Below are 14,426 nucleotides of genomic sequence, written 5' to 3'. Positions count from 1 at the left end.
ACAAATTACAAAAGCACCCCATAAACACAGGGTGGCTGTGATTATTTAACAGGTTAAGAGATGTCTGGAGTTCAGTAACACCCTGAACAACCAGAATTACTCTGGTGATCCTTATAATGTTCTAAATTTTGTGTGTTCGAGTGACATATCCACTTGAGGATCTGGTAAAAGCTAAGGATCTGCCTTCCAGAAATCAATACATAGATGCCAAAACTTTCGTATCATTTCAGAGTATCCCCAGAGTATTACCTGGACACAGGCATGGTAGTAAGTAAATCTTGTATTAAGAACCTCTATTCTAGATAGAAGATAGTAATTTTAACTGCTTGCTCTAAATAACCAAAATAGAAAACATACATATGTATAGGACATTGATGATCCCAGTGTTTAATCTCCAGAAGTTTGTGTAAAACTCCCAAACAAATAATATAGATATATACCAAATCTGTACTTACCTATCTGGATTTATTAGAGATCGTATAGTGATAGCAGCCTTTAAACGCTGCTTGACATCTAGGTAACTAGAAGGTTCATCAAACATGAAACTATGAAAAAGAAAAGCAAATATAGTAATTTGCAAGACAAATATAATTTTCTCTTACGTGATATTTTAAATCCCTGTAACACAGTTTCTGACTTAACCAAAACAATAATCTCCTCTTACACTCATGAGGAGCCCATTGCCTAAGGGTAAGAACTTCTGTATTCTGTTCAGAATTAAAAAGAAGAAAAAAAATTTTGGAAGCAGAGCTGCATATCAAGTCTGGGGAGAGACTCTCAGCTTAGGGTAACTTACAAATTATTATCTCCTCATGAAAAATATTCCAATATAGTCTGACGTAATTTAGGGATGTTTCTCTTTGTTAGCTGATGTCAGTTGCATTAAAACAAGTAAGAGTTTTTGAAAAGGAGGGCATTGCACAGAATTATAGAATATTTTGTGGAAAAGTCCATTGGATGCCAGAATTGAAATGTGGACAACTGTTTCCATATCTTACCTCAAAAGCAGAACCTCAGATATTATTTCTTTTTAATTTCTCTCAAATGCACTGCTTTATTAGCAGTATTACAAATGAAGACTCTAACATAAGGATTATGATATACAAAAGGTATAAAACAACCTACATATCAGCTTTCTGTATGCAAACGACAGCACAAGCAAATCTCTGCAACTCTCCTCCTGAAAGATCTTCAACATTTCGTTCTTTTAGATGGGTTAAATCTACAAAGAACATAGAGGCATTGTGTTCAATGTTGTTTTATTTTACCTCTTCTAGGCAAAATCATTCTGGGTGTGAATGATATTTCAGTTGAAATATCGTGTTAACACAGAACTTAAATACAACAATTAGAGATTTTCCCATTTATTTCAGCAATCCATAAAAAAGGTGTCCGTCTTTATAAGTCAAGTTCAGGGCCAATTGAATCAAGTTCAGGTTCAACTTACCAAGCTGCTGACATACAATTGCTTGTGTCTTTGTTTCATCCTTTCGGTCCAAAATAGACCCCACTGTCCCCTGTCATAATATACCAGAAATAGTTAACTACTACTTTTCTTCAATATTAAAATGAGTTACAAAGGAAAACAAGTTTAGTTTAATACACCTCCACAAATACCTATAATATATAAATTTCCTCTTAAAGAGCAACTGACCTTTGCAGCCTTTGGAATCTGGTCTACATACTGAGGTTTGATAATGGCTTTTAAGTCATCTTCTAGAATCTTGGTAAAATAATTTTGCAATTCCGATCCACGGAAGTAAGTCAAAATTTCTTGCCAATCAGGTGGATCCTAGAAATACAATGATCTGAATTTAACAATACATAATAATGCAAAAAAAGATGACTTCTACAGTTGAAGTCCTGAACAACATGGGTAAATTGTTTTTTTAATTCAAGTACTGTAAACATATTTTTTCTTCCTTAGGATTTACTCTGTAACATTATCTTTTCTTCAGCTTACTTTACTGTAAGGATACAATACATAATACACAAAATATGTAACTGTTTATGTTCTTGCTAAAGCTTTTGGTCAACAGTAGACTATTAATAGTTAAGTTTTTGGGAAGTCAAGTTATATACAAATTTTTTACTGTACGTGAGGGTGTCAGCAGCTCGAACACCTGCATTGTTCAAGGGGCCAATTCTATATCCAAATAGAATCATCTGTACTTTAAAACTTCTAAAATAGTTTAAGGAAACTCAGATTTGTCAGTTAAGTGGCATTAACAGATCCTAGTTAAAAAGAAGTTTAATCTATATATAGTTTCTCAGCATTAATTACTAATGTTGAAAGTAAGAACATTAAAAAAATTATATACTCTCCTTCAAAGTCTCATAAAACTGACCTAAGTATTCATTTTCATAAGGTGGTATACATACGTCATATTTTCCAAGGTTTGGCTTTTGCTTTCCTGCTAAAATTTTTAAAGCAGTTGACTTTCCAATTCCATTAGTTCCAACTAATCCCAAAACTTCACCTGGACGAGGGATAGGCAACCTGTCATAAGTACACACACACAAAAAAATAAAACAACTTGGACTTAGGTAAAAAAGCTACATAATATTAGAATCATGTATTTTAATGCACTTGCACTCCATACACATCCATTAATGAGCTAAGAGATATATGCCAGATAGTACTGGCTATTAGAGAAAAACAAAACAAAACAAAAAAGCCAAGATTAACCTAAATTGTTAATTGTTAGAAATGCATCCATGGGGATCCCTGGGTGGCGCAGCGGTTTGGCGCCTGCCTTTGGCCCAGGATGTGATCCTGGAGACCCGGGATCGAATCCCATGTCGGGCTCCCGGTGCATGGAGCCTGCTTCTCTCTCTGCCTATGTCTCTGCCTCTCTCTCTCTCTGTGTGTGACTATCATAAATAAATAAATAAATAAATAAATAAATAAACAAACAAATAATAAAATTTATTAAAAAAAAAAAAAAGAAATGCATCCATGACCAGTATTACTCCAAATTTTATTTTTCAGTTTTCATTCAAGTCCATTCTAAAGTAATTCTCCTTTGCATAGAAGGTTGTTTTAATGTATAACCAAATGCTTTGGTACAAAATTACATAGCAGGTGCAACCTCACACTGTCTTTTCTTTTCTTTTTTTTTTTTTTGGCCTGCCATTTACTTACAAGGAGAAAAGTACCACATCAACCAGACATATCCCACTTCACTCTCCCTGTTGTAGTAGGCTCTTTAAAGCTGGCAGGTTGAGAAATACCTTTTTATTAATTAAATCTAGACTCCCAGATTCAAATTATCAGTGTTCTGCAGATTAAAAACCTTGAAGAATTCCTGTGATTTAACAATATATGTCCAAGTTCAGAGTAATATTCTCTGTAGATGAGATTCATGGATATATAAGAGAGAACAAGTTCCTTTAAAAGTTATTTTGGGAACGGGGGTATTACCAATAGTGATTGTCAACCCCACTTGCATATTCAAATCACCTGGGAGCTCTTACAACTTACTGAGGTCTAGACCCTATTATCTAGGGATATGACCTAATTCAACTGGGCTGAAACTGAGGTATTAGTTTTTTAAAAGAAATCCCAGGTAATTATAACGTTAGCCAGAATGAACTACCAACACATATAGTAATGATTCTGTATGATGTTATAGTTTTGCATCTTTCTTTAGTGGATGGTTAATACCTTTTCCCATTTTTATATTTCTCTGAAAATTCCAAATGTATTTTACTTTTGACCAAAGTAAAGAGGAATGTTAACTTGAAAATATACCTGTGAAGTTTGAAGGCATTGGCACAATATCGATGTGTCGTTTCTTTTTCCAAGTTGCTTGGTAAATTGACAATTGATAAGGCGCCAAAGGGACATTTCTGTTATTTAAAGTAAAGAATTATGCGTTAATTTTTAGAAATATACACATGAAAAAAAAAAAAAAAGAAAAGAAATATACACATGACTGGGCCCCTGGGTGGCTCAGTCAGATAAGTATCAGACTCTTGATTTGGCTTGGGTCATGATCCCGGGGTTGTGGGATCAAGCCCTATGTCAGGCTCTGTGCTCAGTGGGGGGTCCGCTTGAGATTCTCTTCCCCCATGTACTCTCTCAAAAATAAATGAATAGGGCAGCCCCGGTGGCGCAGCGGTTTAGTGCAGCCTGCAGCCCGAGGTGGGATCCTGGAGACCTGGGATCAAGTCCCCTACATGGAGCCTGCTTCTCCCTCTGCTTGTGTCTCTGCTTCTCTCTCTCTCTCTCTGTGTGTCTCTATGAATAAATAAATAAAATCTTAAAAAAAAAAAAGAATAAATCTTAAAATGTATGTATGTATATATATATATGTGTATATATATATATACACACACACACACACACAACTAAAATAGATATGTTAAGAATATTTTTATAAGCAATCTTCTAAATGTGGGAATTATGGGGCACCTGGCTGGCTCAGTTAAGAGTATGTGACTCTTGATCTTGGGGGTCATGAATTTGAGCCCCACATTGGGTGCAGAGTGTGAAAAAAAAAACAAAAAACTTAAACTCACACCCAAATGTGGGAATTTGACAAAGATGTAAAATATCGATTCATTTATTTTTACTTAAAAAAATAAAAGTTAAGTTATTTGAAAGCAAGAATCATATTAACTAGTTTTCTCCCTTAGTGACTGGCATACTTTTAGACTTTAATATAGGTTTAATACTTACTGAAAAACCTTACAAAAATGTAGGGTATTTTTTTCTCTACTTTTCTTTTAAACATTATTAGATGAGGCTAAGTAGTAAGATAAAACATGGTTACTGAGTATGTCATTCCATATTCAGTTGATGACAGATACCTTCTCATTACTTCCTTCTTCATATCTTCATATGCTTTCTTTTCTACTTTGTAGAAAAAGTCTATTTGGGTCTATTTGTGTTCCATTAACAGCATAAAATATTTGCAAAGACCAACGATTAAAGTCTTTCCATTGAGGGTTTTAATCATCTCATATGAAAAAAAAAAACCCTTTATATTCTAATTGAGTAAATTCACATTAAAAAAATTAACTCACAGCAAAATCTACTCAAATAACAGTTGATTATCAATCACATAACTGTCTAAGGTACAAGAATGGCAAGAACCAGAAGGTTACTGAAGCTCATCACCGTGACTAGAAAAACCTCCCAGAAAACTATATAAAGGTACATCAAAAGAATATAACCTCAGATTAGAGATTTGTTGAGCAGAAATGTTCAATGAGCTGAAGGGATCAATTCAAAAGTCTTTGAATACAAAGATTTCAGTCAATTCTCATTTTATAAGTTATAAGAACACAGAGAATTAAAAAACAAGAACAAAAATCTTACATTCTAACAAATTACCACTCTCTAACCAGAACTATTAATTCTTTACATAAGATAGTTTTCTGTCAGTGCAGTTACTGCCATTTACGGAAATTTTCTATTATTCCCAATGTACATAAAATATTTACAGGTTGCAAAGTAATATAGACTTCTTTAAATCTACAAAAAAAAAAATCCATACTGTTTCATCTAAGGTACGTTTTAATTAAAAATGTATCTTAGTGTTCAGAAGGTATTTAATATCTCCACCCCCAAACAGATTCATCACATCAGTATGTTTTCAGCCACTAAAAGTGTATTTCTCCAAATTTTGGAATCCCCTTTTTTATAGCAGTAAAGAAGAAAACAGGGCAGAAGATAATAGATCATTCAAAATCAGATCTCTGGAACCATCAACACTGATAGGCATATAATAAGAGATTCGTAAATGTTTGCTAGAAGGAGTATTTCCTGATTATATTTTCAAAACAAGGGAAAACACTTTCAGATACCAATGAAGTCTTTCTGGATACTTAACTAAGGATTCAGAAACCAATGTACAATACGCATAAGCCTTATTAGAATCAGTAACAGGGTGGTATCCATACTCTGATAAAGTTGCTTTCTTTTTTTTTTTTTAATTTTTTTTTAACTTTTTTTTATTTATTTAGGATAGGCACACAGTGTAGAGAGAGAGAGGCAGAGACACAGGCAGAGGGAGAAGCAGGCTCCATGCACCGGGAGCCCAACGTGGGACTCGATCCCGGATATCCAGGACCGCGCCCTGGGCCAAAGGCAGGCGCCAAACCGCTGCGCCACCCAGGGATCCCTAAAGTTGCTTTCTAAATAAAAATATTATCTACAAATAAAAATACCTATAATAAGAATAAAATGTACTGGTTCCTAAATAACATTTATGAACTAATTTTGGTGATCATTTTAAGGTCAAAAGCCCTAACCAAACTATTCAGTGCAACAAAAACTAATTGAGGCATTTTGAAAAATTACTGTGATAACTCCAACAGAAGAATGTATAATATAGCAGAAGCATTAAGGATCAGGTTAAATTAAAACAATTTTGGCTGTATGCATTTCTATTTAAAATGTGTGATTTACAATTAAATACAGACTCAAAAATATTGTATGTCATATGACTCATACTTTTTATATTTATATTTCTAAGAAGTACCTATAAAAACATGGGGAAGAATGTCCTTTTCATAAAATGGTGCAAAAAAAAAGAGAAATTAATTTTTGTTGGAAATGGCTTTCCAAAGTTGAGTATGGCAAGGATAACTTTTTTTTTAAAGATTTATTTTTTTTTTAATTTTTTTTTTTTTATTCGTGAGAGAGAGAGAGAGAGAGGGGCAGAGACACAGGAGGAGGGAGAAGCAGGCTCCATGCTGGGAGCCCGACGTGGGACTCAATCCCGGCACCCCAGGATCGTGCCCTGGGCCAAAGGCAGGCGCCAAACCGCTGAGCCACCCAGGGATCCCCGGCAAGGATAACTTTTATAGGGAGGTTTAATTAATTCAAAAAGCAACAATATTAGATTACTGATAGAATACCATCCTCCTAAATCTACTTTTTTTAATAAACTGCTTTATATTTTGCCTCTTTAAAAATAGTTATAATGTATTCAGAATTTTCTGACTTCTTCAGGTTCCAAATTTGACCCCAAAATTAATATATCACTTACCTTAATACAAATACCACAACCAATACAAAGGGTTTCAGAAATCCATGCTATTTTGCTCTGGGGTGTAACCTCTATGCATAATTTTCCTGGCAAAGGAAAAGACAGAGTTATTTCCCTGCCATTTGAATTTTCTGAACATTGTTATATAGGTAATTCTGGTTCCAAATCTTCATATAAAAGCAGATTTCCAAAAACAAAGGCCACACAAAGAAATACAACTGAGATAATATCCTAAAAAACCAGTGCTTTTTGAGGATTTTAACATAATTAATATATATTAATTTACTAACGGGGAAGAAAATATGCTCATAAATAAAACTTGGCAAATCCTAAACAGTTTTACTTTAAATTTTTTTTGAAGTTTATTTATTTAAGTAATCTCTACCCCCAATGTGAGGCTCATGACCCTGAGTTCAAGAATCACATGCTCTTCTGACTGAGCCAGGTAGGTGCCCATAAACTAGTTTTATTTTTAAGCTATCTGACCTGAATATTTAATTCACAAAATATGCCTTAGAAATGATAATGTACACCAGAGGAGGAATAGAATACATTAGCTAATTCAGTGAAGCTCCAAAAAGTTATGTAGTCATCCAATATACACACGAAATTAAACTTGGCATTAGGGATATTAATAATGGAATTTCTAAATAGCATGTAGACTAAGTTTCTTTTAAGATTTAAAAAGCTTACACCTCACTAGTACACTTACTTTAACATAGCCCTTAAAGACTACCAATAATTCTGAATTGTTTTAAATTTACTTAATCTAGAAAATATAGCAAAGCCTCATGAATTAGCCATTCTTACTAAGTTATTTATTATTGCTTTTTAAAATTAGAATACTATCAAAAACAAATATATTGGTAGTTCTTTCTTCATGAAAAGTATAGAACTTTTCCAAAACAGTAAGAATCTCAGTAACAAACTGATTTTATAGTCAGTGAACTTTAAAAAATATGGATACTGTTATTCTAGCATTAACAAAAATGGGATCATTTAGTCACAAAGCAGTAAAAGAAATTTAGAAGAAAATCTGGTCTTAGCTCCATGTTTTAAAGAAACTAATAGGAAAATGGCATATGCCTACAGAACTATAAAGCCAATTTACTTTTTTAAAAACCTCTTATCCATAGAACAGCTTACCCATTCGAACCACAGGGCAACTCTTTTTGCACTCCTGCCGACATTTCTTAGGTTTACATTTGTCATGGTTGACAATAGCAATTCTTGTTAATTTATCTGCCATAATTCGAAGAAAGTAAGAATATCCAGCTCTTCTATTAAAGAAAAATCAACAAAATTATGGCACAGTCAATGTAATTAGTTAAGAGAAATGAGTCATAGGCATAAAAATTAGAACATAAATTATCACTACATTCAGATACGATTAACTGGAACTACTGGAAAAACTAGTGAAAGCAAGAAAATAATTTAGTAAGATTGAAAAAACAGAATTTTACATATATACTACTAATCAGAAGATTTATATAAAGAAAGAAAAAACACCCATTTTCAATGGTCATAAAAAAGATCTAGGAATCAACTAACAAAGATACATCCATGTGAGGAAAACTTTCAAACCACAACTGAAAAACATAAAAGACCTGAACAAATAGAATTTCATACTACTTCAGTTTTTACAATTATATAGTAGTCATACCAGAAATTTCAACCTTCCCCAAATTTAATTCAATTTAAAGGGAAAAAAATAAACTAGATAAACCAAGCTGAAAGCTCTTATGCAAAAAGAATGGCTAGGAAGAGGAAAAAGAGCAAAGGGGATGTGGGAAACTACACGACAGATGGACAAAAATGATATAGGATCTCCACAATTGATATTGACACCAGTGTCTTAGTATAGTCCAATAAAACAGAATAGAAGGAGCTGATGTGAAGAACACATAATAAAGATGTTTACTCTTCTCTCAAGTATTACTTCATGTCATATTTGACTATTAATGATGCTACTAATGGAAATTATTAAGATTATGACCATGATGTTAAGGGACAAAAATAAAAACTGCATTTCTCTGGAAATTTATAATACGGCCAAGATGAATTTTATGCTAATCGCATTAAAATTAAAAGATCAAGGTATCATAAAATATAGACTGTGTTCACTTTTAAAGCTTTTCTAAGTCTTGATAATTAACAATGCCATCAATTATGCAACTAAGGTCAAAGTGAACTTAAAAATCTTCTACAGAAAAAAAAAAATCTTCTACAGTATTAGACTTAATGACAGATATCAATTTTCTCAGAATGGTGATTAAAGTAAATAATTCCAAAAATTATCTTAAAATTCTAGGTTGTTCCAGTATGTAATAGGAGAACCTGAAGCCAAAAGACTACCCACTGACCAAAACAATTTGTTCTATCAAGGGCTGTATTCCTCAATTCTGATTTTTTTTTAATTTTTTATTTATTTATGATAGTCACAGAGAGAGAGAGAGAGAGAGGCAGAGACACAGGCAGAGGGAGAAGCAGGCTCCATGCACCGGGAGCCCGACGTGGGATTCGATCCTGGGTCTCCAGGATCGCGCCCTGGGCCAAAGGCAGGCGCCAAACCGCTGCACCACCCAGGGATCCCTGATTTTTTTTTTTTAACCGACTGCTTCCCCTTCCAGACCTCTGTCATTCTCACACCCTGAAATACTATTAGGCTTGGAGAGTGGTAAGAGTTCCTGCTCCTCAGTGCTGCTCCCAGACTATCTCCTCTCTCTCTCTCCTCACTAAAGTCAGCTATTGCCTCTCAGATCATCCAACTGCTTTAGACATTTACTGACCATCAAATCACTCCCTCCCAATTTGAAGATTTCTGCCCTTGGCTAACTTTCACTTTCTCTTGATTTTAATATGTTCACTGATATTTCTTGTCTTCTTAGTCCAGTAAGCTTTCTTCTCCAGTGACCTTTCTTTCAATCTCCTAAGCCCTTCATTCTTTGGGGGGAAATCTTTGATCTTGTTATTACCAATAACTGCAATCCTTCTATAACCTCCACATCAAATACCCCATTCTCCAACTACCACTCCTATTTTTCAGTTTACCCCTGTCATACCCAACAGCCCAACAACTCTTTGACTTTCTCCCTTCTCTAAACCAACTATCATTATCTCTTGATTCTACCACATTTCCATTGTCCGTCAGCTCTTATCTCTTCACACCCCTCTGTACCCCAGCTAAAATTCCTTTGTCAATGATTTACACCCTTAACTACAACCTGGTTACATACAACTCTTCCCCTGTACTCAAAAAGCTGAAAATGCGTAGACAAAAAAGCGAAGCCATGCTGACTAGTGTCATTTCAAGTGAACCCTTATGCCAACCAAACCCTTATACTTCCAAAGTGAAGTCCACTTGCACACTCAAAGACATCTGCTAAGGGGAATGTTCTAACAATTCTCTCTCCTGTCTTTCACATCATCAATTATTCTTGCCAATAACTCGTTCCTATTAGCATTCAAACTTTCTATTATCTGGCCCCATCTTTCCCCATTGCTTTATTTCTCTTTCCTTTTATACAGGACTACTTGAAGGAGTTGCCTACAGTGTTCCAAACTTGTATGTATTTTTTCTGGACTCCATTTCAGACTTCAATGCCCATGATTCCATCAAAACAGTTTATCAGGTCATCGCTACTCTATACATGGGTAAAACAAATAGTTAATTAACAGTTCTTAATTTACTTGAACACCTATTGTATCTGACACAAATTATGACTTTTTCCTACTAGATAGAAACCCTTTCTTAACTTGGTTCTAGGACACAGCACTAATCTGGTTTTCCTCCTATTTTCTTGGTTACTTCACCTCATCCTCTAGGCTAAAAGTTGAGAGTGCTCTAATACTCAGTCACATTTTTGATCTATATTCATTTTTATGAATGAATATTCATAAATATTCACCTTATATAATCAAAATTCACCTTATATTCATAAGGTATTGTCTTCTGATCTCTTGGCTTTAAATCCTACTTATATGCTGTTAATTCCTAAATTTCTATCTCTACTCAGGATACCTCTCCTAACTCTAAACTTGTATATCCACCTGACTATCCAACATCTCTTCCTGGAGGTCTGTACGCATCTCCCAAATTCAATTCCTAAAGTTCTCAACAAAATTTGTTTCTCTAGCAGTCTTGCCAATTCTGTTATTTTTTTTTAAAGATTTTATTTATTTATTCATGAGACACAGAGAGAGAGAGAGAGACAGACAGACAGACACAGGCAGATGGAGAAGCAGGCTCCATGCAGGGAGCCTGATGTGGGACTCAATCCCAGGTCTCCAGGATCAGGCCCTGGGCCGAAGGCGGCACTAAACCGCTGAGCCACCCAGACTGCCCATTGCCAATTCTGTTAAATGACAATTCTAGTCTTTCACTCACTCAAGCTAAAACCCTTGAAGTTATCTTTTACAAGCCACAACAGCAAATTCTGTCCAATTTATCTTCATGAATCTGACTTCTCACTCTGATCTAAGCCACTATTATTCTTTATCTGTGTTACTCTAATAGCTCCCTATCATGTCTCTTTACTTTACTCTTAACTTTTTTCTAATCTGACTTTTGACAGTTCCTTCTTACTACAAAAGCCAGGATGATCCTTTGTAAATGTAAGCCAGATCATGTCACTCTACTCAAAGTCCTACAATAGCTTCCCTACTCAAAGTAAAAGCCAAAGTTCTTAAAATAACTAATGAGGTATTGATCAACCTCTATTAGTTTCCGATCTCATCTCTAACTACTTTAGCTCTAGTTCATTCTGCTCTAGCCACACTGGCTCCTTGTTCTTAGCATATGTTCTTGCTTAGCATGTTCTTGCTTCAGGGCATTGGCATTTTCTATTCCCTCTGCCTGTAATGCTATGCACCCTAGTGAGTTACAAGGGTCACTACTTCAAGTCTTCAGTGTCTATTTCTCAGGAAGCCTTTTCTAGTTATACTACCAAAAAATATACCCAAACTGCTTTTTTTCCCCTGATATTTCTCTTTGGCTCTTTCTACTATATTGCAGTTTATATTTCATATGTATGTGCACAAATGGTTTATGTAATATTTATTGTGTGTATACACATGCATTTATATACTTTTTCTCTACAGAATTTTTCCCACCCCAAGTAAAAGATACTCCATAATGAGGGCAAAGATTTGTCTATTCACCCCAGTGGTTACACTTGTGCCCAGCACATCATAAAAGCTCAAATATTTGTTGAACAAATGAGAAAATGAATTTAGATATAATTTTCTTAAATGTTATGATACCAGAAATATTTTAGTTATCAATACTTCACAGTGACAGCTATCCACTAAAGTATATACTGAAAAAAAAAATCACCCAAAAGCAGACTAAGTTATTTACGTAATTAACAGAACTACGGTTACTGACAGATCCACATTACCCCCTTAAAACCTTTAAAAATTGGTCCAGTTTTCATAGACTAGATAAGCAAGAAATTAAATGACTTCTGAATTGCTACAAAAAAGCTCTCGTTTTAAGTGACAACTCCCTGAAAACTGAAGAGTTAATTAGCTTTTAAAATAAAGCTGGACACCATACAAATTACGTGGTGAATGAATGTCATGAAGTCCTTTTTAGGGCAAATCTTTTAACACAAAATTGCTAAGATTTCTGCCAAACTACTAAAGTGTTTTATCTGATATTTCAAACCATTTCAAAAACCAAGTGACTGAAAGAGATGACTTACAGAATAAAACCATACCAGAAATAATAAGCTGATTTATATGAAATAGTAATAAATTAAAATGCATTTAAGAATAAAGAATATAGATTCTTTGTGGAACTGTTACTTGTGTGAACACTATTGACTAAATTTATATATTATTTTCAAATTTTTAAGAATTGGCGAGGAGGTGGGATGCGTGGATGGCTCAGTGGTTGAGCGTTTCCCTTAGGCCCAGGATGTAATCATGGAGTCCCAAATTGGGCTCCCTGCAGGGAGCCTGCTTTTCCCTCTGCCTGTGTCTCTGCCTCACGTGAATAAATAAATAAGATCTTAAAAAAAAAAAAAAAAAAAAGAACTGAGGAGAAGGGATCCCTACTTTCTTTTTCAATGACAGAGCACAGTGAAGTTGTGGAGGTGGTGGGGGGGAGTGGAGTTTAATAAGAGAGTCTTAGAAACAAAGAGGAATTCGAAGGTATTTCAGATCTGAAAACAAACTGTGTTCAAAACAGGTATTCAAACAATGACCCTCACTGTCATTCTTCCAGCTGGGAGGAAAAAAAGGAAGTGAGAGGCATTATGGAAAGAAAGTATTTGCAGTCTGAGACCAAAATTATATCACCATGTGAAAGCACTTAAAAGACTGCTGTGAACAAATGATGCTTGATATCACATAAAACATTCCAACCTATGGTTACTGTAGGTTATTAGTCTTATAAAACATGTAAATGGGGAGTGGTGCAGAACTCGTCATTTCAGAGTCTTAAACTGAAGACATTTAGAAGGGGCACCAATTAACACCACTTTCTTTTTTCCCCTCAGAAATTGTATTAAATGTTCTTCCCAAGAAAATGTTTTTAATAGGCATAACAAGATTTTTAACACGAAAAAAAATACCCTTTTGGTACAAATAAAGATTCCTTGGTTGATACTGACAAAGCATTACTGTCAAGTAGCTGATACAGTATGAATATTCTCAGTATACGAGACAAATGTTCTGAAAAACGCAACACGAAATCCCACTATCATAAATGTCTAGCTGGCAGTCCCTGTGGAGGAGTAAACAAAACAAAACAAGACACAAAACCAACACAACCCCCTTCACAACCTTCCCCGTTGTTTTGACAAGTATTTCTCTCTTAGGGACTTTACCACGAACACAGAGAAAACAGACTTAGGTAGTTTATGGGATGTGGTAATCAGCTTTGGCCATCGTGTCTACAAGGTATGAACCGCTGCACACCTGATTTCACGCAGTTTATATAAAGGTAGGGAAAACAAGTCACTAAGAAGAAAGCGCTAAGTGCTATAAAAGCTTACAGGCGTTGAACTGGGAGATTGGGATAACCGAATACCCGCTGCTCTATAAGAAAAGCAGACCGACAACTGCCCATCATTTCTGTAAAGACGGGATAAGGATTCGACTTAATGGCGGCAAAATGCCATGACTCATTCCATAATCACAGCAGAAGCCGTGGAAGGAAAGGCCACGACTTCCTACAATCAAATACGCACGTGTGACACTATGTCCATTTTACTGGGTCAGGGTAAGGACGGGAGGAAAAGAGATGCTTTAAGTTCTCAAGTTGCCTTCCTTCTCTGTTAAGATTCAGCTCTCGGGCGAGAGCGCCGTGAAGGGGGAGCGGAGACGACGGAGACTGGATCTCTGAGATGGCATCTAAGTCCATGCCGGTAGCCCCTGGCGGGTGGCAGGCAAGAGGCGGAGGTCCAGGTCAGCCGGAGG

General features: G+C 35.2%; 1 protein-coding gene across 2 annotated transcripts in view; it reads right to left on the bottom strand.

Moving 5' to 3' along the window:
* Positions 1 to 14,426, bottom strand: part of ABCE1 (ATP binding cassette subfamily E member 1) — a 31,926-nt gene that overhangs the window by 17,132 nt on the left and 368 nt on the right. Inside the window, exons 1-9 of one of the 2 annotated variants that reach the window (XM_038558894.1) lie at positions 14,198 to 14,388; positions 8,148 to 8,281; positions 7,002 to 7,087; positions 3,755 to 3,852; positions 2,383 to 2,500; positions 1,655 to 1,792; positions 1,448 to 1,517; positions 1,126 to 1,222; positions 456 to 545 (exon numbers count right to left, since the gene is read on the bottom strand). In XM_038558894.1, coding sequence (XP_038414822.1) covers positions 456 to 545; positions 1,126 to 1,222; positions 1,448 to 1,517; positions 1,655 to 1,792; positions 2,383 to 2,500; positions 3,755 to 3,852; positions 7,002 to 7,087; positions 8,148 to 8,250 — 800 coding nt within the window. In that variant the 5' untranslated portion in view covers positions 8,251 to 8,281; positions 14,198 to 14,388. Of the gene's footprint in view, positions 1 to 455; positions 546 to 1,125; positions 1,223 to 1,447; positions 1,518 to 1,654; positions 1,793 to 2,382; positions 2,501 to 3,754; positions 3,853 to 7,001; positions 7,088 to 8,147; positions 8,282 to 14,197; positions 14,389 to 14,426 lie in introns of those variants that run through there. The other variant, XM_038558893.1, reaches the window with a different exon arrangement.

The sequence above is a fragment of the Canis lupus genome, chromosome 15 (genome assembly GCF_011100685.1).
Source record: "Canis lupus familiaris isolate Mischka breed German Shepherd chromosome 15, alternate assembly UU_Cfam_GSD_1.0, whole genome shotgun sequence".
Taxonomy (NCBI): Eukaryota; Metazoa; Chordata; class Mammalia; order Carnivora; family Canidae; genus Canis; species Canis lupus.
Note: the sequence above shows the minus strand (reverse complement) of the source record. Positions and strands in the feature narration are given on the sequence as shown.